General features: G+C 43.5%; 3 protein-coding genes across 3 annotated transcripts; 1 reads left to right on the top strand and 2 right to left on the bottom strand.

Annotated features, from left to right (window-relative positions):
* Nucleotides 1–8,205: 8,205 nt before the first annotated feature.
* LOC102722250 (wall-associated receptor kinase 2-like) lies at nt 8,206–11,769 on the top strand. Its single transcript, XM_006662206.2, has 3 exons — nt 8,206–9,100; nt 10,334–10,504; nt 10,622–11,769. The coding sequence occupies exons 1-3, from the start codon at nt 8,206–8,208 to the stop codon at nt 11,767–11,769; spliced, it is 2,214 nt and encodes a 737-aa protein (XP_006662269.2).
* A 4,198-nt stretch (nt 11,770–15,967) lies between these two features.
* On the bottom strand, nt 15,968–17,641 carry LOC102721960. The gene has a single exon (XM_006662205.3). The coding sequence runs from the start codon at nt 17,639–17,641 to the stop codon at nt 16,226–16,228; it is 1,416 nt and encodes a 471-aa protein (XP_006662268.2). The 3' UTR covers nt 15,968–16,225.
* Nucleotides 17,642–23,073: 5,432 nt separating this feature from the next.
* Nucleotides 23,074–26,521, bottom strand: LOC121055552. Its single transcript, XM_040528262.1, has 7 exons — nt 26,517–26,521; nt 24,682–25,058; nt 24,462–24,598; nt 24,332–24,367; nt 24,148–24,214; nt 23,311–23,485; nt 23,074–23,212 (listed from the first exon to the last, which is right to left on the bottom strand). Exons 1-6 carry the CDS (start codon nt 26,519–26,521, stop codon nt 23,478–23,480), a joined length of 630 nt encoding a protein of 209 aa, XP_040384196.1. The 3' UTR covers nt 23,074–23,212; nt 23,311–23,477.

Genomic DNA, 26,521 nt, shown 5'->3' with positions numbered 1-26,521 from the left:
TTTATGATTTTTCTTGTTTAGTTTAAAAACCCAGAAAACTTCTAAAATTCATAACTAATTCATCTAGTTTTCGTTTTAGTCCATTCAAATTTCATTAAATCTATAAAAGTGCCAAGAATCTATTCAAATAATTTCTTTTATTGTTTCAATAGAGTTTGTGTCTGTTTATTTATTTTTATGCTTTGCCGCTTAGATTCGAACCCCGCCGAAGCGACGGTTTACTTTGAGATTGTCGCGGAGATCCCTCCTGAAGCTGAGAAAGGAAAGTGGCAATCCTTTTGACCACATTGATCCTATTTATTGTAAAATTCCCGCTTATTTAATTCAAACATGCATTATTTACTTACATTATTTTCTTTTCTGTACTTTACTTTATGCATTGTTTATCCATTCTTTATTCCTGTTGCACCTAAGGTAACTGAAGTAGTATAGGTCTAGGTCATGCTTAGCCCTTCTTAGAACAAGTAGCACATGGGAAACTATAATCACGTGTAGACCAATTTAGTTTAAATGGTTCATTACCCGTCAGGGTTAATTCCAACTAAAATACTGATAATGGTGGGTCGTGGATGCATGGTTTTGAGAGTCGCACCCATGACAATTAAGGACCGGTTCACAGGATGCCCTGGAAGTAATCTAGTGCTAACCACATGCCGAAATGGGTAAGGTGGGATTTGAAGCATGGCTTCGAACTATTTTACGTACCAAGGCAAGGGTGGACGTGATGGAGTATGGATGACAGTCGTGGTGTAAAGATGGTCTATGCTGCTTCTGGATTCACCAAGGCACAAGAGGGGAACTGCCCGACTTGGTGTAAAGGAGGGGGTGAAACCTGAAGTGCGGTGCGATTAAATAGGGAGGGTTATGTGACAGGTCCTATCACGGTCTCCTATCCGGTATGTCGTGGTGGTGTGTCGGCACACGTTCAAGTGCAGTGGAGTCGTGTCTTGTGGTTACGGTAGTACACCTCTTATCAGAGTATAATCTCTTTGAAGTCGTGCCCACAGTTATAGGCGAACTCCCAGATTCACTGTGATTAGTGAACCTTTAATAACTTGGGTAAACTGGCTTTATTTAAATGTTTTACTTAAATACTTTATTCTTTAACTTTAAATCTCTGTTCTACTCAACTGCGGCTTTTGTGCTTCTAACCCTAGTCTATCCTTGTGTTTACCCGTATTTAAATTACCCCTTTTCCGTGCCGCTTGTTGAGTACGTGGTTGTACTCAGCCTTGCGTGTTTCCCCCTTCAGAGGTAGAGTACTGTTTAGATGGAGGCGATTCTGAGGTTTGACGTTTGTCCGCCGTCGAGGTGCTGCCTATGGTTTGGAGCCAAGCTACGCTGGAGCTAGAAGGCCTTTATTTTATTTTCCGATATATATCATTAGACTTTAATTATTATTTATTGTTGTTTTTAAGAACGATAGTAATGTAATCAACTTTGTCTATTGGTGTACCTCGGCTGGTCCTGGACGGGGATTTTAATACACAATAAAGTTCAGAAATTTGTGTGAGGAATTTCTGGGCGTGACAACACGTGTCAGTTGGCGCAACCACTCGAATACTTGTTCACAGAATCCCACCATAATAATATTCATCTTTGTGCTTCATATTCATCTCGCAATTAAGTTGCCTATTTACTTGTTCTTGCTAGTTCTTCGATTGCTCGTAGGACAAGTGCCCTCATGACCGGCGTCACGCACTGCAAGATCACAACGACCATTGGAGGTGGTGTATCGGTTGCTAAGGCGCAACGCTCTTGGACAGCTCTAGTCGAGCCGTGAACATCATCCTCACTTCAATTGAGTTATCCTCTCATCGAAAGATCGGGCACCAAAAAGAAACCCTCGCGGGTCTCCATCACCTCACAAGTTGGCGCCTCATTCGACTCGGTGCGTGTTTCTTGGCTACTTCTCTGACCACAAGGGGTATCGCTGCTTCAATCTCACCTCTCACCGAGTCCTCATCTCCTGGCACGTTGTGTTTGACGAGTCAGATTTCCCCTACTCCACCTCTACTACTCCCTCTCTTGATCCTGAGCTGGGGTCCGTGTTTTCGATGGACCCGATGGTAAAACCACCTGTATCTGTGTATCCTTTACCTGTAGGTTTCCCCGGTACACCGACACTGCTTCTGGTGGTCTAAGCTGTGCCACGCGCGGCTGAGACCTCTCCCGCGCCCGTGCGCTATGCCCAACCCGTACTTGTCTACCGACGCAGGTCAGAGCTGGCCCCCCGGGTGTCTGCACCACCGCCACCTCCACCCGCGCCGCTAGTCCACACTCGGGCTCACTCTCGTCTCGATCCGGTGGTGTGCCACCCGCCTTTCATCCAATGGGATCTTGGACACATTCATCCCATGGTGACACGACACGTGGCGGGCATTCTCCGGCCTCTGGTTGTGTCACACCCGGAGTTTCTGTCCTAAGCCTAAATTCGTAAAAGAAATGGTTAAGTAACAATTGGCTTAATTAACTCAGGAAAAACCCTCTAAAGGAATTAATTTAAGTAAATCAAAGTTCGCAAATCATTAACTGGATTTAAATTCAAATTGCAGAGTATAAAATTTTGCTCAAAAAGTTAATTCAAAAATTGACAAAAAGTGAGGTTTTTCTATTTCCTCCCTTATCCTTTCTTTTTTTCTTTTCTTTTTTCGAAATTGGGCCAGCCCAATTCTCCCTTTCCTTTTCCTTTCTTCTTTTTTCCTCCCTTCCTCTCCTAGGCCGGCCCAGTTGAGTCGACCCAACTCCCTCCTCCCCACGTGCACCACCCCTCCTCCCTAGCCGGGTCGCCTCTGCCCAGCTTGCTCGCGCCCGCAGGTTCATGCCGCCTCCCCCTCCCGCTCCCCGGCCTAAGCCAAGCCACGCGTCGCCACCGCCATCGCTGACATGGCCTCCTCCCTCGCAACCGCTGCCACCGTGTGCGCAGCGGAGTCCACAATCCGCCCTAGCCAGTCTCCCCGCGTAATAAATACCCCGCCGCCTCGCGCCGCCTCCCGTTTTTCTCCCGCACCCGAGTCGCTGCCGCCCCACCTCCGCTACCGATCCCACCGCCGGTCGACGTCCATCGCTGCCAACCCACGTCACCATCGCCACCTCATCCTCGCTGACCCGCTGTCGTCCGCGCCGCAGTCGGTGAGCAATCCCGCTGCCCTCCTCCCTCTTTTGTCCCTCTCTGAGCATCGTCGCCCCGCCGGTGCCATCGCTGTGCGCTTGTGCACCCCGACTGCCGCCATCGTCCCAGCCGCCGCTGTCGTCGTTGCGTCGTGATCGTCGACCCGTCGCCGCCGACACTCGTCGCCGTCGCAGGTTCCCGCGTGCATACGCCGCCCTGCTGTCGCCATGCCAGTGGCTGTCGTCGTCGTGCCCCTCCCCGTCACATCCATTCGTCATGTCGCCATCGCGCACCGTCTCCGGCGTCGTCGACTTCTTCGTGCGTCGTCTCCCTCTTGAGCCGCCGCCCACCGGCTGCTCGATGCGCGCCGTCGCTGTTTCCCGGCCAGAACACCATCGTCCGCCTCACAGCGCCGCCTCGTGACGCTAGTCCTCACACCGCCAGTGCCGGTGCCGTCGCCCCTTGCGCTGCCGCTTCTCCCCACGCCGCCCCTGTCGATGCGCCGGTCGAGCCCGAGCTCGCCAGCCACGCCGTCTTCCCCCGCTCCCCTATTCCCTCTCACTGGCTGATGGGACCCACCCATCGGCCGCCACCTCCCTCTCTCCTCTCTCTCTCCCGCCGACCAGTGGGTCTCCCTTGTCAGCCGGCCGCCCCCTCCCTTCCTCTCTCTCCTTCCCCTCGGGCCCACTTGTCAATCCTCACTCCCTTCCTCCCACACTAACGGGTGGACCCCACTTGTCGGGCGCCTCCTCCCTCCTCGCTGGCCGACGACACTTTCCACGCTTTACCTCACCCGCCATCTTCGCTTACTGCCGCCGGTTCTCGTCGCCGCCTCGCCCCGGTGCCACCATCCTCCTCACGTCACTCCCACCGCCGCAGTCCCTTTCCTGCCGCCGGTCATCGTCGTGCCTTCCTCATCCCTCTCCCTCCCTCAGCTGCCGCCTAGCGCTGCAGCCCACTCTGCTCGTGCCACCATCACCACTTCATCCCGCTCGTCGCCTAGCACGCTGCATCCGCGCTGCTGCGCGCCGCTGCCAAGCGGGTCGTCGTGCGCTCGCCAAGCCGCCACCGCCGAAGCACCCCGCCACCCCTCGTCGCCTCTGCCCACCTATCCCCTCGCGCGCCACGCCGCTCACCCGCTCGTACTGTTGTGCGGTGCTAGCCGCCGCCGCTCGCCTCCGATGTCGCCAGCCCACGCGTTCCGCTCGTCCATGCTCCATCCCCCTCCTCTGTTTTAAGCCAGTCGGCTAGTGGGACCCGTATGTCAGCGGCTGCATCCCACTGATGGTGGGAACCAGCTGTGGGTCTCGCGCTCCCCCATCGACAGACATCGAAGGGGGCCCACTCGTCGACTTCTCGGCCTCGCTGCCGAATGGGCCCCTTCTGTCAGCCCATTCTCTCCCCTCTCCTTGAGTCACTATATAGTGGGCCCATGTTATCATGTTGTCAGCCTCTCTCTCCCGAGGATAACGTCAGTTCCTCCAATTAATTACACAATAAATCATTAAGGTATTTCCTATTTAGTTTAAAAATCCAGAAAACTTCTAAAACTCATAACTAATTCATCTAGTCTCTGTTTTAGTCCATTCAAATTTTATTAAATCTAGAAAAATACCAAGAATCCATTAAAAATAGTTTCTTTCTCTGTTTCAGTAGTTTTATATCCTATTTTTGCTAGTTTTTCTTTGTTTGTCATAGGTTTTGACCCCGTCGCAGTGCCGATCGTCATCGAAGTTGTCGCCTAAGTTCCTCGTGGGTCAGAGCAAGGCAAGTGGCACTCCATCCTTGAACATATTGATCCCAAGATTATAAAATTCTCTACTTTACATTCAAACTTGCATTACTTTATGCAAACTTACTTTACTTTATTTATTTATTTATTGGGCATTTACCTTTCTATATATATCCGTTGATTCCCACTCATTGTTATTGTCATCCTAGGTTTAATTTGACTACAAATAGGCTTAGGCAACACTTAGCCATGCTTAGTTCAACTAGCTCACATGTTATCATTTAATCACTTTTAAACTTGATAAACCTTTAATGGTTGTGATCATGATTAATCTCCTGATGTGGATTAAATACAACTAAAATATTACTTATGGTGGGCTGTGGGTGCATGGTTTTGAGAGTCGTGCCCATGGCAATTAAGGACCGGTTCTCAGGAAACCCTAGAAGTCTTACACTACTAACCATAAGCCGAGTAAGGGCAAGGTGAGATTTGAAGTGTAGCTTTAAACTATTTGGCATACCCAGGCAAGGGTGGGTATGATGGAGTATGGATGGGAGTCGTAGTGTAACGATGGCCCATGCTGCTTCCAGATTCGCTAAGGCACAAGAGAGGACTGTCTGACTTGGTGTAAAGGAGGGGTGAAACCTGAAGTGCGGTACGATTGAATAGGGAGGGTTATGCGACGGGTCCTATGACATATTCCTTTCCGTGGTATCGTGGTGATACACCGGCGCATGTTCATGTGTAGTGGAACGGTGTCTTGTGGGTAAAGTTGTACACCTCTAATCAGAGTAAAACTATTCGAATTGATGAATTTGGAATTTGTTTGGCCCTGCGCAACGTGGTGTAACGTTGGCAGTGCTTTGGGTCTATCGCAACGTGATGTAATGTTGGGCAGAAGGTTGACCCTGTCGCTACGTGGTGTAACGTTCGACAATGGTTTGGGCTTGTCGCAACATGATGTAGCATTGGACAATGGATAATTATTTTAAATACTTACTCTACTTTTTATTCAGTCCATTTTATCTGTTGTTTTGCTAATTACTGCTGCTTTTATGCAATTTAACCTTACCCTATCCTTGATATCCAATTACATTCATTGTTCTCCTCTCTTGGGTGTTACTTGTTGAGTATGGTGGTTTGTACTCAGCCTTGCTTAATTTTTTTCTACCAGAGCAAGTGCTAGAGCCAGAGTCAGGAGGTAGTTCTCAAGGTTAAAGTGAGGTTCAGTCATTTCGATAGACAATTTTTTTTATTTGTTTTCAAATTATGGAATTGTGTATTAATTTGTCATGGTGTGTACTCGGGCTGATTCCTGGACCGAGATTTAATACATGCTATTGTTCGGAAATTAGTGTAAATTTCTGGGCGTGACATCTGGTAATTAATTAGAAGTAATCAAGGATAGCGGGTCTTTTGGCATCTAATAATCCAAAAAAGCTCCCCTTGGTGAGCTTATTGAATTATAATAATCCATCATCCAAATTATAATAAGCTATAAAAATAATCTACATGTTTCTTTCAGCTTACTAACAATAAGCGAGATTATAATAATCCTAAGCTGAAAGAAACATGGCCTAAAAGAAAATCTTTCAAGATCTTCATTTTTTTACGTAAACATCTAGAAATGCTTATATTTTCGAAGCCACTCGGTTTCGATTCATTTATGTACCTTCCCCCATTTTCTATATTTTACTCTGTGTTAATTAAACCAACGAAATTTGTAATAAATATGTAGGAATGTACCACAGATTACGTTTTGCAGTCAGCAATACTAGGCCATGGCAATCCATGGGGCTGAGTAGACGCAGATGTATGGTACAATTGTTACTGTAAGACTAATCGGTGTAAGCAGGTCTTTAATAATTTTGTTCACCTCCTACTCCAACATTAGTGAAAGACGGGGATGAAATAGCTTAGCTAAGCAACAGCTCCGGCCCTTTATTTTAAGAAGGTTAGAACGACGACCTCAATCATAGGGAAGAAATATTAAAGATTTCAAAAAAATAAAGATATAGGGAAGACTTTGTATAGGAGCGGGTCTTTCTAATTTTGTTTTTGTCCTACAATGGGCAAGAAAGATGTGACGGGATACCAATTAATAAGGTTAACTCCTCCGGTGCCTTTAAAATCCATGCCTACAATGGTTAATGCAAAGAAAATTTGCATGTCAGAAATAGTTTTCTCTTGAGTCAAAATTGCTATAGAAAAATAAATAACATTTACAATTCAAAATAAATACACTTTCAAGCCATGTTTTATGGTAATTTTTAATCATAATAATTTGATGTTACAAATATTGGTCTATTCCACTTGGGTTTAAGTCATGGACTAAACACAAGTGTCGATATTTAGAGCTAATTATTCATTTCTCATATAGTTAGAATGCTCGTGTGCATGTTTATAGAGGTGAATATATACACACACGAGTGTTTGCGTTTGTAGTGATTTTCAACTTTTTGGAAATTTAATTAGGGTAACTTAGCAATGATCATTAACAATAATTTTGATGACGGCCACTCAACCAGAACTCATGTACTTTATCCGTCTATCATTTCTGATTCATATTTATAAGACATTTTAACTTTTTTCTAATTAATTTTTAAGTTTGACCGAGTATTTAGGTAAAATGTGTCTAGCACTACACAAATATACAATTGAAATAGTATTCAATGTTGAATTTAATAAACTAATTCGGTGTCGTAAATCTTACTATATATTTTTTTCATAAGTCGAAACGTTTTACACTATAATATATAAAATAGAGGGAGCATAATATACTCCTGAGAGACAAATATATATATAACATGTTAGGTGACTCCTGGTTCTTAAAAAAATAACAAAGACTTAGCAGTAGGTCTTTTCGCTAATTTGTTTTCAATAGCTTGGAAGTGATGGGGATTTTCATTAGGAAAAAAAATAAAAGAGAAAATCTAAAAAATATCATTAACAAACGTCTAAGTCTAAGAAATATCATTGACGAATGCAAGTTCTAAGAAATGTTATCCTACAAACGAATTTGTTTAAGAAATGCCATCGCCGTTAGGTTCCATCCATTTCTGCCGTTAAAAACATTGTTCATACTATAGCACTTAACAGAAAAAAGTTAACGGAACCCTAACAGAGTGATGGTATTTTTTAGGCAAATTCGTTTGTACGATGGTATTTCTTAGAACTCACACTTGTCGATGGCATTTTTTAGAATTAAATGTTTATCAATTGTATTTGTTAGATTTTCTCAAAATAAAAAGGATGAAAATTACCTATGCCCAACAGCTCCGGCCCTATATTTATGCATGCTGAGCAAGCAAACTAAGCTTGCTGCAGATTAAGAACTTAAGTCAGTAGGTCAATGATCAAAATGGAACTGTTGCTTTTCGTGTTTGTTCTGGTGGTCATGGCAGCCACGGCGGAGAGCAAGACGGCTGGGAAACCAGGCTGCCAGCTGAACTGCGGCAGCGTGGACATCCCCTACCCGTTCGGCATCGGCCCCGGGTGCTCCCGCAGTGGCTTCGAGCTGTCGTGTCTCAACAGCGGCAGCGGCGTCGCCGGGCCGAAAGCTGTGCTCGCCGGCACGTCCATCCAGGTCACGAAGCTGTCCATCGAGACGGCGGAGTCGCAGGTGATTCTCCCCGTGGGGTGGCAGTGCTTCAACGCCTCCCAGCCAAAAGACAGCAACGGCAACTGGAGCGCCGCCGCGACGGAGATGAACCGCCACGGCGTGTACCGCATCTCCAACACGAACAACATGCTGGTCGTCGTCGGCTGCAACACCCTCGGCTACACGGAGAGCCTGAGGACCGAGGGCGGCAGCTACGGCCGCACCTACTACACCGGCTGCATGTCCTACTGCAACAACTCGGACAGCGCGCAGGACGGCCAGTGCGCCGGCGTCGGCTGCTGCCACGTCGACATCCCGCCGGGGCTCACCGACAGCTCCGTCAACTTCCGCGACTACGACCACTCCGCCATGCTCGACTACAGCCCCTGCGGCTACGCCTTCCTCGTCGGACGGTCCAACTACACCTTCCGGCGAGCCGACCTCATGATGGACAGGAACCAGACCATGCCGGTGTATCTGGACTGGGCCATCCGCGACAACGGCTCCATGTCCTGCGCCGACGCCAAGGACAAGCCGGGCTACGCCTGCGTCAGCGTCCACAGCGAGTGTGTCGACTCCATCAATGGCCCGGGCTACACCTGCAAGTGTTCCACAGGCTACGAGGGAAACGCCTATGTAGATGGCGGATGCACTAGTACGTGACACAGCTCCTTCACTTTTGCTATTTACCGTTGTCATTGGTCAAGGACTCAAGGTCACTTACAATAAGATTGCTTCCTTTGTCCTTATCAAATTAAAACATATTAGAAATTCTAGAAATCAAGAAAATATAGTTTTAAATATTACTTGTTTTTAAAAGGTTGTAAAACAATCACGGTAGGAAAAGTCTCAATGAGTTTTAAATGTGTGTACTATTAAATAAACTATTAAAACAAAATATATTTTCGCATATTGATATACAAATATTGCTTAGATACTAACATTTAAAAACTATTAAATAACATCATAATCTCGTAGCATAAATAATTTTCTTAAAAACAAGTTATTAATTATGTAGAGCATTTTTTTTAAATTAGTAATTACATAATTCCCAGATTTATATTTTTTAAAAAACAATATGTTTTAAAAAAGAAAGAATTGAGTTGGGTTGTTTTTTGTTAGAAAGATTCAAGTTTTATTTTATTTTGGAACATCTGCAAGGGCGTGCAATCAGTGTTTGAGAACAAAGTTGACATAAACCACTGTTGACTTGACTGCCATGCATGGCAAAACAAAAGGTGCGAATTAATTGAAGAATCGTAAAGGAATATTTTATATAGTATTACAGAGAATAAGTGAGAACAAAGTCACCTATACTGCATATTACAGAGAATATGTAACTGCAACATTATATAGTATGGTTTCATGGTTAACCAAAATATTAGTAGAACTTTTCTCTGATGAATAAATCACAAGGTATCAATAAATATTGCTCATATGTGGATTACACCAACAAGAGGACTTATATGCTTTCCTATTTATATTTGACGTTTTTCTGTACTTGACCTAAGCATGCGCACATACATTGTAGCCGAGTCAAGGTTTCATGCAATTTTGTAGTAGAAATGAATTATAATTGAACTTAGTTTATTGTTACTTTGGAAGAGATGTACATTTTGGTTGTCTAGATAAAGACTTCATTGTTTTTACTCACTCTGGTTCCAAAATTATTTATAATCAAAGTTTCAAAAGTTTGACCTTGGTCTTATTCAAACTACAAATATTATGAAATGGGAGGGAATACATTATTAGGGATTCGATAAATCCATTAACTCAATTTTGTAATAGTAATACCAGTATGAAGTATACATGTTTCTTGCATGTTGATCTTGGTTAAAAATAAAAGTGAGTTGTGAGGTCATTAGTGATCATGTATAAAATCATGCAGATATCAACGAGTGTGCATGGCCCAACACTCAGAAATATCCATGCTATGGCATTTGCCTGGACACAGATGGTTCATACGAATGTAGATGCCATCGGGGTTACCAAAACAGCGGTGATCCAAAAGAACAGGCCTGCAGCCCAAAGTTTCCTCTTGCAGCACAACTTGCTTTAGGTATCTTAACCATCTCAATCTATGTTGTTATTTATTAAATTTTCTATAAATAAAAAACACCACATATCACACACATTCCTTATATTCTGGCTACGAAAAGTTACGTAATATTTGCAGGCATCACTCTTGGCATTTCATTTTTGATGGTTGGTCTCCTGGTCACTCTGATGATGATCCAAAAGAGAAGACTAAATGAACATTTCAGAAAGAATGGTGGTTCTGTGTTACAGAAAGTAGAGAACATCAAGATTTTCACCAAGGAAGAGCTTAAAAAAATAACAAAAAACAATTCAGAGGTCCTTGGTCAGGGAGGATTTGGTAAAGTCTACAAAGGGATTCTTGAAGACAACACCATGGTGGCAGTGAAATCCTCGATCGAGGTAAATGATGCTAGAAAAGAGGATTTCACCAATGAAGTTATCATCCAATCTCAAATGATCCACACAAACATCATCAAGCTCTTAGGTTGCTGCTTGGAGGTGGATGTTCCAATGCTAGTATATGAGTTTGCTGCCAATGGAAATTTACAAGAAATTCTTCACGGTGACAACAGTCACCGTATCCCCCTCCCACTTGACCTACGTTTGGACATTGCAATTGAATCTGCAGAAGGGCTAAAATATATGCACTCATCCACAAATCGTACGATACGACATGGTGATGTCAAACCAGCTAACATACTTTTAAATGATAAGTTCATCCCCAAGATTTCTGACTTTGGGACATCCAAGCTGCTTACTGTGGATAAAGACTTCACCATGTTTGTTGTTGGTAGCATGGGTTATATAGACCCAGTGTTCCATAAGACCGGGCGTTTAACACAGAAGAGCGATGTATATAGCTTTGGAGTTGTTTTATTGGAGCTCATCACTAGGAAGCCAACAATATATGATGGGAACTGTAGTCTCTTAATTGATTTCCAGAAAGCCTATGAGCAAGAAAATAGTGGCAAGGCAATGTTTGACAAGGAGATCGCAACTAAAGAAAATATGTTCATCTTGGAAAAAATTGGCCGGTTAGCAATGGAGTGCATGAAAGAGAAGGTCGAAGAGCGACCTGATATGAAGGAAGTAGCGGAACAACTTGTGATCCTAAGAAGATCTAGGAAGGCCAAACAAGGAAACCACCGCATGAACCCTCAGCCATTTGAGGAGATCAGCAACGAAGGGACCCCCTTCAGCTTGGGTACTGGACTTAGTGCAAGCAGCTACGGATCAGTTTCTGCACCATCTACTCCAGCCAACAATGAATCCTCAAATCTGTAGGTCGACGATGACAATGGAAAGAGAAGAGATACAGTTCGCAGGATATACCTTGTGTTATGTGTAGCCAGTGTTATGATCAGTGTTCTCTCATTTAAAACATCAAAAATAAGTCGGTATATTCGAGCATACAGCTTCTACTTATGTGTTCTGAACTTTGAAGCAGAAAATCAAATTGTGTGTAGTATAAGATGTGTTAATTATTATGGTATTGTATTACTCTGGCTATATTATCTTTATTTTTACTAGCAAAGAGCCCATGCCTTGCAACTGAGTTTTCTTTAAGGTAAAACAAAAAAATTATCAAATATTATTATGTTAAGTCAATTACACATATCTATACCATCTTAAAAGAAAGGGGCTATTGCATAACTAACCCTACTTTGAAACCTAACTACGCATTTGACCTTCTTTTTTCACTTTGCATATTTGACCCCGGTTTTCAAAATTGAAGAGGCAGGTTGACCTAGTCCATTAAGTGAGCTTAACGGCGTCAAATGAGACATGAATGGACGGTTTTACCCTGGCATAATTGACCCTACTTGTAAATGCTTATTGCACATTTGGCCCAATTTTGTACACCTATCCTTTGTAACAATTAATTTACTTGTATTATTTGATTTATTTATGTTTACTATTTGAGACAAATTTCTTGATATTTCAATGAAGTTTGATTAAATTGACAAATGTAGTAAAATTTGAACTAAATTTAGCTCAAATATAAATTAATTTAAACAAATTTTTGACATGGTTTTCCTAACTTTTTAAGAAAAAATTGACAACATATTGCCCAAATTTGCCAAAGTGCACAAATATACAAGAATATTCATGTAAAAATAACACATAATCATCTCCAAAATACACATTCACATATCATCACATAATTATATGGGATAACACAAATAATTCTCGGTGGTGGAGTGGAATTTCACTTGACCTAGCTAGCTAGCGTCGCTAGTTCTTGGTGGCTTATCTTCTTGGTGATGATGGCATTGTATCAGCAACAGTGGCAAACCTAGAACCGAAACTACCGGGGTCCAATATGTACGCCGACGTCGGCCGCGACCGGGTCACGCGGCCGGCCACGATGTGCCTGCCGACGCCGCGGAAGCCGAGGCCGGGGAAGAGGATGAAGCGCTGCTGCTGCGACCGGCCACGACGGTCATTTTTCCCGGTGCCGCACGACCTCGCAGCCCCACGGCCGCCGCCGCCTCCCACTGGCCGTCGCGCTGCCGGCCTCCCACTGCCTCCCCACGGGCACCGCGAACAGCCGCCTCCTCCCTGCGAGCGGCCGCCATGCCGCTGCCGCGACGCCCGCCACAGCCCCGCCGCGCGCGCACGTTACCCCCTCGAGCGGCCGCCGTGCCGCCAGCCGCCGCGCGACGCCTCCTCGCGAGCAGCCGTTGTGCCGCCAACCGTCGCCGCTCCGCCACACGCGCTCTGCTCCCGCTCACCACTGCCGCCGCAGCCCGCTCGCGCCGACGCAGCCCTTGTGCAGAGGGAGAGAGAGATAGGGTTAGAGAGAGAGGGCATATTGGTCTTTTCGCGTGTCTTTTTCTTTTTTTTAATTTTTTTTACTTCTAACTCATGGTAGTCTAACATCAGGGTCAAACGGCCCCTTCATTTTTAAAAAACGGGATCAAAAATGCAAAGTGAAAAAAAGAGGGTCAAATATACAGTTAACTTTCAAAATAAGGTCAGTTATGCAATAGCCCCTAAAAGAAACCAATGGTCATATGCAACCTGGTGGTGCAGGGCCGTAGAGAACCCTTGGTCATCCTCTCATCTCCATAGGCCCGTTCGGCTAGAGGGGGAGGAGGATAAGTTATCCGGCATGGAAAACGTAGTAATAGATTAGTATATGATTAATTAATTATTAATTATAAAAAATATAAAATAGATTAATATGATTTTTTAAATAACTTTTCTATAGAAAATTTTCGCAAAAAATACACCGTTTAGCAGTTCGGAAAGCGTGCGTGTGGAAAACGAGGGCGCTTAGATATCTAAGCTAGGGTGCCGATAAATAGTTAGGTACTCATTCAGGGTTTTTTGGGTTTTATTTGGATTGAAATTTAGCCATTGCTATTTTTCCAGGTAAAGTTGTGATCGTTGAAGTTTAGATCATCGTTTTCTCGTTACAGGATCTCGACTTATCATTTATATTTAATTCCTAGTCATAATATCAGATTATTTTTATCTTGTTTATTTATTTGATTTGCTTGTAGAGAAACTCTGTCCGCCCTAAGCGGTGGAAGACATGACGCACACCGATCTAGCAATGGTACAGCCAGTGTGGGCAAATGGTGTAGTTGGGCCAATTCCTAAGTATAGTTTGTTGGCCATCAGTACCCTTGTGTGGGCCATTAGCCAACTGAAAAAATTGTATTTCCCTTCAGCTTCGGATTTCCAGATATAGAGTAATATGTTGTCTGTTATTCGTCCCGCGAATTGCATTCTATAGGCTGAAGACGTAGACGGGGTGGTTTAGATGAGGCTAAATTTTTTAGCCTCATGTCACATTGGATGTTTGTACACTGATTTGAAGTATTAAACATAGACTAATAAAAAAAACTAATTTCATAAATGAGTGGTAATCCACGAGACAATTTTTTAAGCCTAATTAATCTATAATTAGAGCATGTTTACTGTAGCATCACATAGGCTAATCATGGATTAATTAGGCTTAATGGAAATAGTTTACGTTTACAAAGTGTCTAAATATTCGATGGGACAAGGGGCCAGTAGAACTCAGTTGCCTGTTGTGGGAATATGATGCGTCGCATAGCTCTGATCCATCTGTTTTGGTGCATCTCCTGTGCACAACAGTGCTGTTTTTCCTGGTCGATAGTCTGTACAGTTGTGGTGCTGTCTTTTGGGGTTGTTCCTTAGCCGTCCACTAGAGTGGTCTGTCTGTGTCATCGCAAGGTAGGTTGGAGCCATTCCACGTTCGTTGATCGTCTTGCCCATTATACCACAGCCATCTCTAAGTCTCAAGGCTCTTACAAAACTCTCAAAGTCCTGAAAGCCCAGTCATCCCATGTTTTTTTGAACTGCAGACCTGTTTCCAGTTAACCAGGCAATGGCCACCATCTGCTTTCTCCAATCCTGACAAGAGAAAACCCCTATTGACAACAGCGTGGATGCTACTAGCACCTGTCTTCTAGCCTTTGTAAGAGCAGTACAATAGCAGCTATAAGTATATTTTTAGCCTTTGTAAGAGCAGTACAATAGCAGCTATAAGTATATTTTAAAGAGATAAAAGGTAAGAGAAGATAAAAGGTAAGAGAAGAGAGGTGAGCTACTAATTTATACCCAGCTGCACACGGATTTCAAAATAAAATGTGTGTATGATATGTTAGACCATATATTAATGTTTTGTAGTTAACTATTGTATGAATTGACTATTAGATTGGCTATAGATGAATAAGAGCCAGTAGTTGGCTATACTATTGAACTTGCTCTAAGGCCATCTCCAATGAATATCTATATGATGTACTATATATTTTTTAATAGAAGAGAGATAAAAGTTATCTCTTAATCAAGAGATAGTCTTTTGCACATATTTTAATATGAAGTGAGAATGACTTGTAGGTCATTTACATTATAAGCTACTTATGAAGAGCTAGAAGTTGTCTTTTAAAATACTTAGAGATGGTATGCTATCTCTAACTATCTTTATTGTTGGAGGTGGCCTAATCATTCTTCCTCTCTATTTGATCAGCCTGTTAGCTAGTTCATCAATGAGCGGTTAAACTTCCCCTTTTTTGAGTCTTTTCGTGAGTCTTTTCGTGTGAAGGGTAAGCCCAAGTAGCTGCAAGGGAAGGATTTTTTGCCTTCCTGGGAAGGACGTGAGTAGGCTTTGCAGATCCAAGTGGTAACACCTGATTAGGAAGATGTCAGACTTGTTAAAGCTGATGTTGAGACCTATTGGCTGTCAGAAATTTTGGAGGATTTGTTGCACCACGTGTAGCTCCTGTTCCTCCGTGTTGACGAAGAGGACCACATCGTCAGTGTACACAAGGCAGTTGAACGAGTCCGTACTGATGGCAAGGACAACTCGTAGCATATCAATGGCAAGGATGAAGAACATCGTACAGACTAGGTTTCTCAAATCTCAACCAGCAATACTAACCATGGCCCGGCTTTTGCTGGCGAAATTCACATTTCAGGAACATGATTAAACACATGTACACTATCGTTGATAACTCAAGTAATTAGAATGTTTATAGCTTCAAACTATCCAAACGGATTAAATTATAAACTGTAACAGTATATGGTGTGTATGCAGCTATATATGTTTTGTTTTGTAATGCCTGATTTTCTCCAGACGAGCTACAGCAATGTTTGCAGCAGTAACTTAATATCACAGCAAAATTCATCTCCTTACCTCACTTTGGAGTGTGGAGATTGATGCATGTTCCATGAGCTTAGCAGTATCGGTGTGACAGGAGCAGCACTAGCTGCGGGCGAGGGAGGTGAGGTAGGCCACACGGTCCATCTCGTAGCCGAAGAAGCTCCACGACGAGCGGCGGTCAGAGCAGCGGCCCGGAGGCGCCGGCACCAGCCTCGCCGCCTCCTTCCGCAGGTCCAGCGCGTACAGCCCCGCGTCCGGCTGCTGCGCGTACACGTCGGCGCCGGTCGCCAGGAAGACGAGCCCGCTCTTCTCGCAGACGCCCCTCAGGCAAATCCTCTTCACGTTCGTCAGCGGCAGCAGGTGGTTCAGCACCACCTCCTGCACCTTCTCCCACCTCCACTTCCGCGCCGTGCACCCGTCGTCGCAGTGGTAGCGGGAGAAGACGCTGATCATCACGTCGTGGTTCGTCAGGCTTCGCCCAACCTGGACGGCGCAGAGACGCCCGTCCGCCGAGACGGTGAGCCGGCGGTTCTCCACCTGGCTGCCGAGGCAGAAGCAGAGCTTGCAGTTCCACTTCCACTCCGATGGGATGGTCTCGGAGGTCGCCTCCAGGGTGCCCATGTCGACGCCGAACACCGCATTCCTTGCCAGCCAGAACACGCGGCCGCGGACGGCCACACCGGCGGCCATGTCGCCCAGGCGCTTGCCGCCGATCTTGATGCCGGATATCTTTCCCTCGGTGCCCCAGGCCTTGGTGTCCGACGAGTAGGACCTGCACGCCGTGAAGTTGCGGCGCTTGTAGAGGAGCACCAGGCGGAAGGCGGCGGGACTCGGCTGGAGCGGATCTGCCGCGTCCTGGAGATCGTCGGCGGTGAGCAGCGCGCATGTGTAGTACCCAGGCCTGTCCTTCCCGGCGAGGATGGGGAGGATGGACATGTCCCCGGCCATGGGGTTGCACACGACGAGCCTGAGGGCGGCGGCGCGCGAGGAGCGGCGGAGCTCGAGGACGAGGCGGCCGTTCCGTGACGCGATGAGGCGGGAGTTCTTGAAGAGGCGGGTGTTGTCGTCGAACACCCCGTCGAGTTCGCCGTCGCGGAACCTGAAGGAGAAGGAGGGCAACGGGACGAACCGAGGCGGCCGGGACGAGGAAGCCGAGTCGTCCTGGTGGCTCTGGTGGAAGAAGCCGACGGCGAGGTCTCGGACGAAGATGCCGGAGCGCGGCTTGGGGCGGCAGATGTACTCCGCGTCGCGGGCGATGAGGCGTCGCCACCGCCTGCAGGTGGCGGCGCACCGGACGAGGTCGTCGGTATCCAGCGAACATGCCGCGAACACGAGCACGAGGACCTCGTCGTGGAGGCGAAACCCATCATCCTCGACCGCTCCGCCATCGTCACCGCCACCGCCATCCCCACCGCCGCCTCCTAACCTGAGGTGCTTGTTGCTCCCCGGACCCGTCGGGACGGACAGATAGACCCACTCGTCGCCGCAACGCCGCGGCGGCGGCGGCGGCGATGACATCGAGACGACAGGGAGAGGGTCCGAATTGGAGATCGCGAGGGTTTGGTGATGATGAAGAGATAAACACTACTAGAAGCTGGTAAATTAATTCGCCATTTCGCCCAGCCCTTCGGTGTCCCCAACGTCCTCTCATTTCTCCGCAAGTGGGCTTTTTTTTTTTGGGTGTGTGGGTTTGGGCTTTCCGGCTGGCGAGGTTTCAACGCGATTACGCAAGCAAAAGGTGGGCGAAGTACTCCATCTCTAAAAAGGTTAGATATTCTGATTTCTACGCGGAGTGTCCGTCGGTTTTATTTGAAAAATTTTTAAAGATTTTTTAAAAAAATAGTCATACATAAAATACTATTTATATTTATTATCTAATAAAAATAAAATATTAATCTTAATTTTTTAAATAAGACGAAGAGTCAAATATTGTATCTAAAAACTAAAAAATTAATTTATTTTAGGACCGAGTGAGTATACTGCAGCATTTCAGCGTTGTTGAGTGTTTTACCATCCATTAAAAAGTTAAAAAATTAGTCACACATAAAATAGTATCTATATTTTATTATCTAATAAAAATAAATTATTAATTATTAATTTTTTAAATAAGATGAAGAGTCAAATATTATATTTAAAAATTGAAAAATTAATTTGTTTTGGGACTGAAAGAGTATACGATACCATTTCGGCGCTGTTGACCCAAAATAGCGAACGCGCAAACGCCGCCGCCGCTGCCGCTGCCAAGCGGTATTCATTTCTGGATATGCCTAGCCGCCTAGGTACGCAGAAGTAGGCAGGACATTCGTTTCCGTGGGAATTTTTTATTCTGTCTATTTTAAAATATACTAGAAACAGATCTTTTCCCAACCTTACTATTTGCTAATTAGTCTAAACTCATTTAATTTTGGAATGGAGTAATATGTATCTACATGAGTTTTTTTAGGGTGCGTTTAACTTGAGGATGATGTGAGAAGGGTTAAGCCCATGTTTTTTTTGTTTGGGACGGTCGAACCTATTTATTTGGTACGAGGAATAGAGTGGTTATGTTTTTTGAGTTTGAGACATGGGAGAACGGGGTTCACATATAAGGATAAAAGAGGAGTGAATTGTTTTTTTTAACTTTTTTAAGGGAGAAAACGACTTGAATCTTCGGGTGGTATTTCCTTTCGGGATGATTCCATTCCACATGTCCCTCGTCCCTTTTAACTCATCCCAAACTAAACATCCTAAGAAAATGGATTCGTTTCATCCTACCTCCAAAAATTCTTAGAAATGGGTTCGTTACATCACTCTCCTTCATAACATATGTTGGGCATGATGGCTTCATGGGCCAGGCCATCTAAAATTTTCGGTGTGTTTATTGAAATTTGACAAAACTCGTGCGACTTGGCTTTTGAGCTCTGAATTAAGTTTGGTCTATTTGAATTAACCACATGCGCTAATGAGGATTAATTTGGCTCAAAAGATTTGTCTCGTGGTTTCTAGCGAGCCGTGAAATTTATTTTTTTTCATTCGTATCCGAAAACCCCTTCCGATATTCGGTCAGACATCTGATGTGACACATAAAAATTTTCATTTCCGAGCTAAGCACCCCACTTTCATTTCCGAGCTAAACACCCCCTAATTATCACCCATGTCCAAATATACGAGGGGCAAATGCTAGGTGCACCAAAAAAGAAGGGAGAAATATGAAAGGGGGTCCACTGGTCATCGACGCAAAAATATTTGGCTAAGAGGACTTGCAGCCGACGGAACTATCGAGGGAACCCTGTGTTTATCTCAGTATTATATCACTATGGTCTTTAGGCTAGGACTGTGGCCCCCACAGAGGGCAGGAGAGCGATGGCAAATGTGCCACTCGAGACCATGCCTGCACCATCTCAGCTCACAGAAAAAATAGAGGAAGAAGGGAAGCGGACCGACATGGCAACAGACACCATCACAGACATAGCGCAGGAAAAGAAATAGCACGAAGCAGTATCGGACAGTACATGGGAAGACATGAGCAAAACCGTGGACCACGTTCGCTGCAGCACCACAGTGGCCCACCCGTCAACGGAAGAAAAATAGTAAAGGACAAGTTCAGGGACGAATGCATAGCCTGGGAAAGTACATCCCATGTCACTCTGCAGAACCCGCATTGAATAGTCATAGGCCTTGTTTAGTTCATAAATTTTTTTCCAAAAACATCAGACAATCTTTATACATCTAAATAAAATATTAAATATATACAAACATGAGAACTAATTACACAATTACATGAGAAATCATGAGACGAATCTTTTAAGCCTAACTAGAACAGTCATAAGTGCTACAGTAACCACATGTGCTAATAACGAATTAATTAGACTCAAAAGATTCGTCCTATGGTTTTCAGTCGGAATCTAAAATTTGTTTTTCCATTCCTTCCGATACGCAGTCAAACGTTCGATGTGACCCTAGCAAAAATTTTTGCGAAATGCAAGCAAGCAAGCCGCGTAACAGTGCAAGGCAAGCCTCTATCTCCCTCGGATGGCAAACAGCAAGCACGCAGTAAAAAAACACAGCAAAAAACCAGCATGTGCGTGTCGAGCAACGGAGACGGCCACACCAGTGAAAAATTCAGAGGGAGCTCCATTTCACGTGGAATGCATGCGCTACCATCCGGTCTACAGTTACAATAGTAAAATGATCACCTCTTTTTTTTTAAGTAGACTTGTAGCATTACTCAGGTTGATCGCTATCTGTCACATATATATAACCGTGTGAACAACATTTACAAATATAAATGTAATAGTGGTTGGCCATAAAAGTTTGCTAGGATTACAAGATGACCTCCAGATTAGTACATGTAATTGTTGCGAAAAAAAGAATGTGAGGTGCTTGTCTCATGGCCTATGTTAATTCCTCAATTCCCCTCGATCCAAAGAATGACCTGCATGACTGAAGCATTCATCGATAGCCTTTAGGGATTATCTTGTCACGCTTCCTCTGCCAAGCTACAGGAATATATCATAGCCTACATAACTTTCTTTCTCATGCAGAGATGAAAGGCACAAATTATTCGAACTTGCATTCTCATATATAGTGACATGCGAACTTGCTTCCTCAGCCAAGCTACAGGAAAATTCAGTACATCGTGATTACATAGTAATATTTTCATAATCGGCAAAGATTGATTCCATAAAGTAAACTATAAACGTGTGCCCTACAATGTTCTCCAGATCAGTAATGGAAATTGAATAATTCATCCAACATCACAAATGAACACCAGGCACAACCAATGAACATCAAATCTTGATCAACCCTGCTGCATAAGTGGAGAATAAATGACAAGTGACAATTAACAAAGTAGAAAATATACAAAACTTGGACCCCTCGTCAGAATGGCCAATAAAATATCAAAAGAGCACTATTCTAATCAAATTCAATTGATAACTATATCACGCTGCGACCATTGTTCTATAGCGGTCCGGTGTGGTGTAAAAATAAGCAGCGGAAAGACCACTGATCTTATTTAAGTTTCTCTGATTCTTATCTAATTTTATTGCACAAATCATGGGCTCACAAAATGTTGTAGTAGATTTTACAGTAACCATTGAAATATAAGCAGCAATGCACACATCCCATATTTTTCTTGATAGTTCCAGTAGGAATACATAGGTCATGTACTGATTTAACAGGAAAGGAGAAATTGATATCCTGGTTAACCTACATGCATAAGTAAACAGAAATCAACATTACAAAAGAAAAAAGTGTGTCCAGTCTATAACAAAATAGTAGGGCAGCAAACCTATGGTGACACTAACCACCGCAGGTTTAGGAGCAGTGGAAGCACAAATGATTCATAGAAAGAAGTTTCTGAAGAGGATTTCATATATTCACTTTTATCTTACTCACTGAACATCCATGACTGCTTTTCTAAATCACATTTCTACTGTAGTTGATGGCATAGATGTCTATACTACCCTTTAAAACATAAATGTATATAGAGACTAATATTTCATATTTAATACATAGTATTTTAGTGAGAACTGAGTAAATCTATAGAACGAAAGAATCCAGGAAAATGAGATGGGGCAGAGTCTATACTCTCGAAACACTTATTAATATATACCTGAAAATAAGCGCTTGACCATAAAAAACAAATACATACTGACTTCCTATAAGCCAGTAAAAGCGCATATATGTCCTAAAAGAAAAAAATAATAACACTAGTGCCAAAGTATACATGTATCTGATCTAGGTTCACCACCACACTTACCAATTAACCAACAGGATCCTCAATTGATTATAGGATACATATATACTTAATTTGAGAGCGAAAGCCTTGCTAAAATACTCTACCTGTATTCACACTTATAATTTGATCGAGAGGCAATAAGGCCTTCCAATCTAGTATAACAATGCCCATGGTAATATTTGTGATTTCTGCAACTAAAAGTGGGCCACGTGAATTAGCTTTCAAGTAATGTAAGTTAATATTGTTCCATCTAAAAATGTAGATTAATTCACCCAGGTCAAGAGTATTAAAAATGAGGCCTTCCAATCCCATGGTAATATTTGTGATTTCTGCAACTAAAAGTGAGTCACGTGAATTAGCTTTCAAGTAATGTAAGTTAATATTGTTCCATCTAAAAATGTAGATTAATTCCTCTAAGATAGTCACTAAATCTAACTAAAGTATGAGCATCATGTGCATTTTAGAAATGCAGCTATATCATCTGATTTACTTTATGTAATCCAGATTTATAAAAGAATAAGAATAAACCAGAGCCCAAAAAAATCATGCAGCATAAACCGCCGCCCGAGCTCCTCCCTGCGGATAATTAGATGCATCCCTCTCACCGGATAACAAGGAGAGCGTAGTTGGGATGCATGTACTGGTCATCGGTGTCGGCGCTGCACCCAGGGTGAACATCGGGATCACGATGATCAGGTGTCGTTCTCCTCCACGAATTTTCATGCTGTCTTCTCCAAAAGCACCTTGAAGACTCCATAAGCCTGCAAACACAAATGAGATCTAGCTCAGTCAAATATGTATGGCTGAGTCGCCCAGAGGGAGACCCGAAAGATACCCAAGATGGTGGCTTCTCTCTTGTCAGGTAGTTGACGTCAGACCAGGACATGGCCGTCTCCTTGCAATGGCCTTCTGCTGATGGCTGAGCCCGACAATGTTATGATCACGCGCTTCACCGTGTCCACTTTCATAGTACTCCAGCTCATTGTGTTTCTACTTTCTGCAGTAGTTTTTACGCGGGTCAATGCTAAAGACAGCTATAATACGGAATGGAGGTAGTACTACAGCGGTAAATCATCTGACTCCAACATGGTTACCACCCACATACTACCCTGTGTATCGAATATTGAATAGAGTAACATAAACAAATAAATCTAGACATGGTAAGTGAATAGCAAAAAACTGAAGGGCACTGATAGATGCTTTACAATACATTAGTACTTGCCTGGATAACTGGATCATTCATATGGATGGCTCCACCCACCATGTATGGTTCATGCCAAGCTTGAGGTCGAGGGTTCCCAATCAGATCCTCGGACCAATCCTCACATGAACATTGCAACCAAACAGAGCAGGAAAAGAAACCACCCCTACAGGCAATGCATGCCAAGGCCATGTCAGTTATATCGCATGAGACAAGAATTTTGGCTGCAGTGGTACAGTAGTTTGCCCAAAAATGATACCTGACCTTGCTCAGGCTTGCTATCTCAACATTTAAACAAGACAGTCCCCCAAAAATATGATCCAGCTATTGATTGCACTAATACTTTTTTATTTGCACTGTAAACATTCATGATTCTTATCGAAGTATCGCCACTGTACAACAAACAGACAAAATGCTCCAGCAAATCACCATTATGAACCTGTGTAATCACAAGAGATGGAACTGATTGCAGTGGGGAATCAACCATAAGTGAAAATCGGGCGGCATAATTGTACAGGGGGTAATTAAGATGATTTACTAATTTAAAGTTAAAAGAGATGTATAATTCTATTGTGGGTGGAATTAAGATGATTTACTAATTTAAAATTAAAACTGACGAAAAGGGAAAGGGGATATTACAGGAACTATATTTGTGCAATAGTGGTTGGTTTTCGTCAGATTGATCCAACAGGATCAAAGAATAAACCCCATGTCCTAACAATCAAATGTATATTACTTGCATGACAATGAGATAATGCATCGCAAGCTTATATAGCTCCGAGGACAAAATGTATGCAAAGTTCCCTCAGAAATCAAAGACATTGTTTGTTGAACGAAATCACATTACCACTTTGTCCCAGTGACATGATGCATGCCAGATGAGACCACTTCCACTTTAAAAATGCTATTGGCTCTTAATGCTAACAAGTGGATTACTATAGGTTTCATGATGTACGATATGCATCCTACATAGCACAAATGATGGGTTAACAAAAAAAAGGTGGAAAATGTGAACATGTTCTGAATATCCAAAATGAACGCAAAAAAAAAATGTGATGTGGTAGTATGCTTCAACAAAGTCAGTAAGGCCAGGAAACCTACTTAGAAGGCTGACACGAGGCTTCGGAGTAGCAAACAACATAATGTATGCGGTGCAGATTATAATTGCCTGAAACACAATTAGTAGCATATCAACAAGTGCACAATACAATAGGAGGAAGGAAATGGAAATAGCTAAAAGAGATGCATGTATCTGGCCTTCAGTCTTGGCAACATGACTGCTTACCTGATAGTTACTGATCAAGAATAACAGCACCGAGCGCTGCAAACATATTTTTATTTAACTCAGCAAACTAAAAAGCAGCTCTGTCATAGCAAAAACCAAGAGCAGTGGGAAATGGCTAGTAGCTATCAACCTCCGGATTCTCTAACTGGAGGTTCACCGGAGTGGCGACGAGGAAGGCGTAGTTGCAACCATTGACGCCGCATCCAAGCTGCCTTCTTCGTCCAGGTCGGCACGGAAGACCTTCAACGGGCCAAGTGCTTCCAATCCCTTGAGATAGGAATTCTTCTCCATGTCAAGGAAGATGGACGGGTGAGAGAGACAAAGAAGATGGATGTAAGATTAGAGCGTACCTTTGTGGGCCGCACCGTTGCTCCGAGCTCGTACCAGCGAAGTCGCGCCACCCCCCGAGCTCCTCGCCGCGCCGCCGCCCTGAGGTCCACATCGGCCACGCCGCCGCCGGATCCACACCGATAGGGAGCCACGCCGCTGCCGGATCCGAGCCAAGAGGGAGCCACGCCGCCTCCCTGCGGCGAGGCCGCGCCGCCGCCCGAGGTCCGCCTCGGCCACGCCGCCGCCGGATCTGCGCGGAGAGGGAGCCACGCCGCCGCTGGATCCGCGCGGAGAGGGAGGACGACGGTGCCGACGCCCGAGATCCACCTCGGCCACGCCGCCGTCGGATCCACGCCGATAGGGAGCCACGCCGCCGCCAGATCCGGCGAATATTTGACTGAATGTAGAAAGGATTTTTGATATAGATAAAAATGCGAATTTCACGGCTAACCTAGAAACCGCGAGACGAATCTTTTGAGCCTAATTAATACATTATTAGCACATGTTGGTTACTGTAGCATTTATGGCTAATCATGGACTAATTAGGCTCAAAAGATTCGTCTCAAGATTTCTTCCGTAACTGTACAATTAGTTTTTTGGTTTATCTATATTTAATGCTTTATTTAGGTGTCCAAAGATTCGATGTGATGTTTTTCGAAAAAAAATTTGGAAACTAAACAAGGCCTCAATTCCCAGCACTCTCGAAGACTTTAGGGGTTGTTTAACTTTAGCCCCATGTCATATCGAATGTTTGGACACTAATTTGAAGTATTAAACATAGATTAATAAAAAAAACTAATTTCATAAATGAGTGGTAATCCACGAGACGAATTTTTAAGCCTAATTAATCCATAATTAGAACATGTTTACTATAGCATCACATAGACGAATTAGCCCAAAGATTATAAATAGGTTTTATTAATAGTCAACGTTTACTATTTATAATAAGCGTCCAAACATTTGATGTGACAAGGACTAAAAATAAGTCTCTTGTCCCAAACACCACCTTAGATTAGATGATTTTAGTTTGATAAGGCTTTTACCAAACATTAATAGATTAGTGCTCCTAGAATGTTTTTATATGACGCCATTGATATCTAAATCTATATTTACCGTTCACTTTATTTAAAAATTTTATTTAAAATGTAAAATTATAAGTTATATTTAAAGTTTCTGTAATAATAATTAAATTATAACAAAATAAGTAATAATTATTAAAAAATGAATAAAATGAATATTTCATAAACATAAAAGTTAAAAAAATATGAAGAGAGAGTTATGTGCCACAAAATATAATAGTAAGAAATATTTGTGAATACAAATATAATAATATCAATTTTATTTTGTACAAAATATATTCTAAACCCTTATCCAAATGAAAAACAAAACAATGTTTTCTATTTTAAAATGGAAGGAGTGTTCATCTGTGCACATGTTAGCTACCATGTTGATTTGGATTATGATAAACTTATACGCCGTAGAGGGGAATTGTAATATTATTATGATCAAAAGAATTGGTTAGCGCTTTGTCTAACTAACACCAAGTTAGCTAAAGGTTTGCAGTGTTAAGGAGCAGGGATGCCCTGGGGATTGTGGGCGAGCAGTACCGCCGGAAAAGAAATTTCATGGGACCGTAGTCCTTCGCTCATGCAAAAAGACTTGAGCTCCTGCTTAACACGTGTTCAGTTATAGTAAAAAATCAAAGCTTTATCTATCCTCAAATATTATTACGTTTGCTGTGAGATTTGTAACCTCGCACGTGTCAAGTGAAGAACAGAGTCTTACAGACGAGTGTAGAACCACTGTCTCATGAAAACCGCCACTATGTGCCCCCATTTCCCAAGGGCCCAGGTACCCCAT

Source organism: Oryza brachyantha, chromosome 10 (assembly GCF_000231095.2).
Source record: "Oryza brachyantha chromosome 10, ObraRS2, whole genome shotgun sequence".
In the NCBI taxonomy this organism is placed as follows: Eukaryota; Viridiplantae; Streptophyta; class Magnoliopsida; order Poales; family Poaceae; genus Oryza; species Oryza brachyantha.
The sequence above is the reverse complement of the archived record's forward strand: the minus strand, read 5'-3'. Positions and strand labels throughout refer to the sequence as shown.

Excerpts from the sequence above, each read along its gene's own strand:
- LOC102722250 (XM_006662206.2), top strand. The coding sequence starts at position 8,206 with ATGGAACTGTTGCTTTTCGTGTTTGTTCTGGTGGTCATGGCAGCCACG. Across the intron at positions 9,101-10,333 it reads TGTAGATGGCGGATGCACTA|ATATCAACGAGTGTGCATGG; the intron begins GTACGTGACACA and ends AAAATCATGCAG. Across the intron at positions 10,505-10,621 it reads TGCAGCACAACTTGCTTTAG|GCATCACTCTTGGCATTTCA; the intron begins GTATCTTAACCA and ends TAATATTTGCAG.
- LOC102721960 (XM_006662205.3), bottom strand. The coding sequence starts at position 17,641 with ATGTCATCGCCGCCGCCGCCGCCGCGGCGTTGCGGCGACGAGTGGGTC.
- LOC121055552 (XM_040528262.1), bottom strand. Across the intron at positions 24,368-24,461 it reads TCCAGTTAGAGAATCCGGAG|CGCTCGGTGCTGTTATTCTT; the intron begins GTTGATAGCTAC and ends ATATGTTTGCAG. Across the intron at positions 24,215-24,331 it reads TCTTGATCAGTAACTATCAG|GCAATTATAATCTGCACCGC; the intron begins GTAAGCAGTCAT and ends ATTGTGTTTCAG.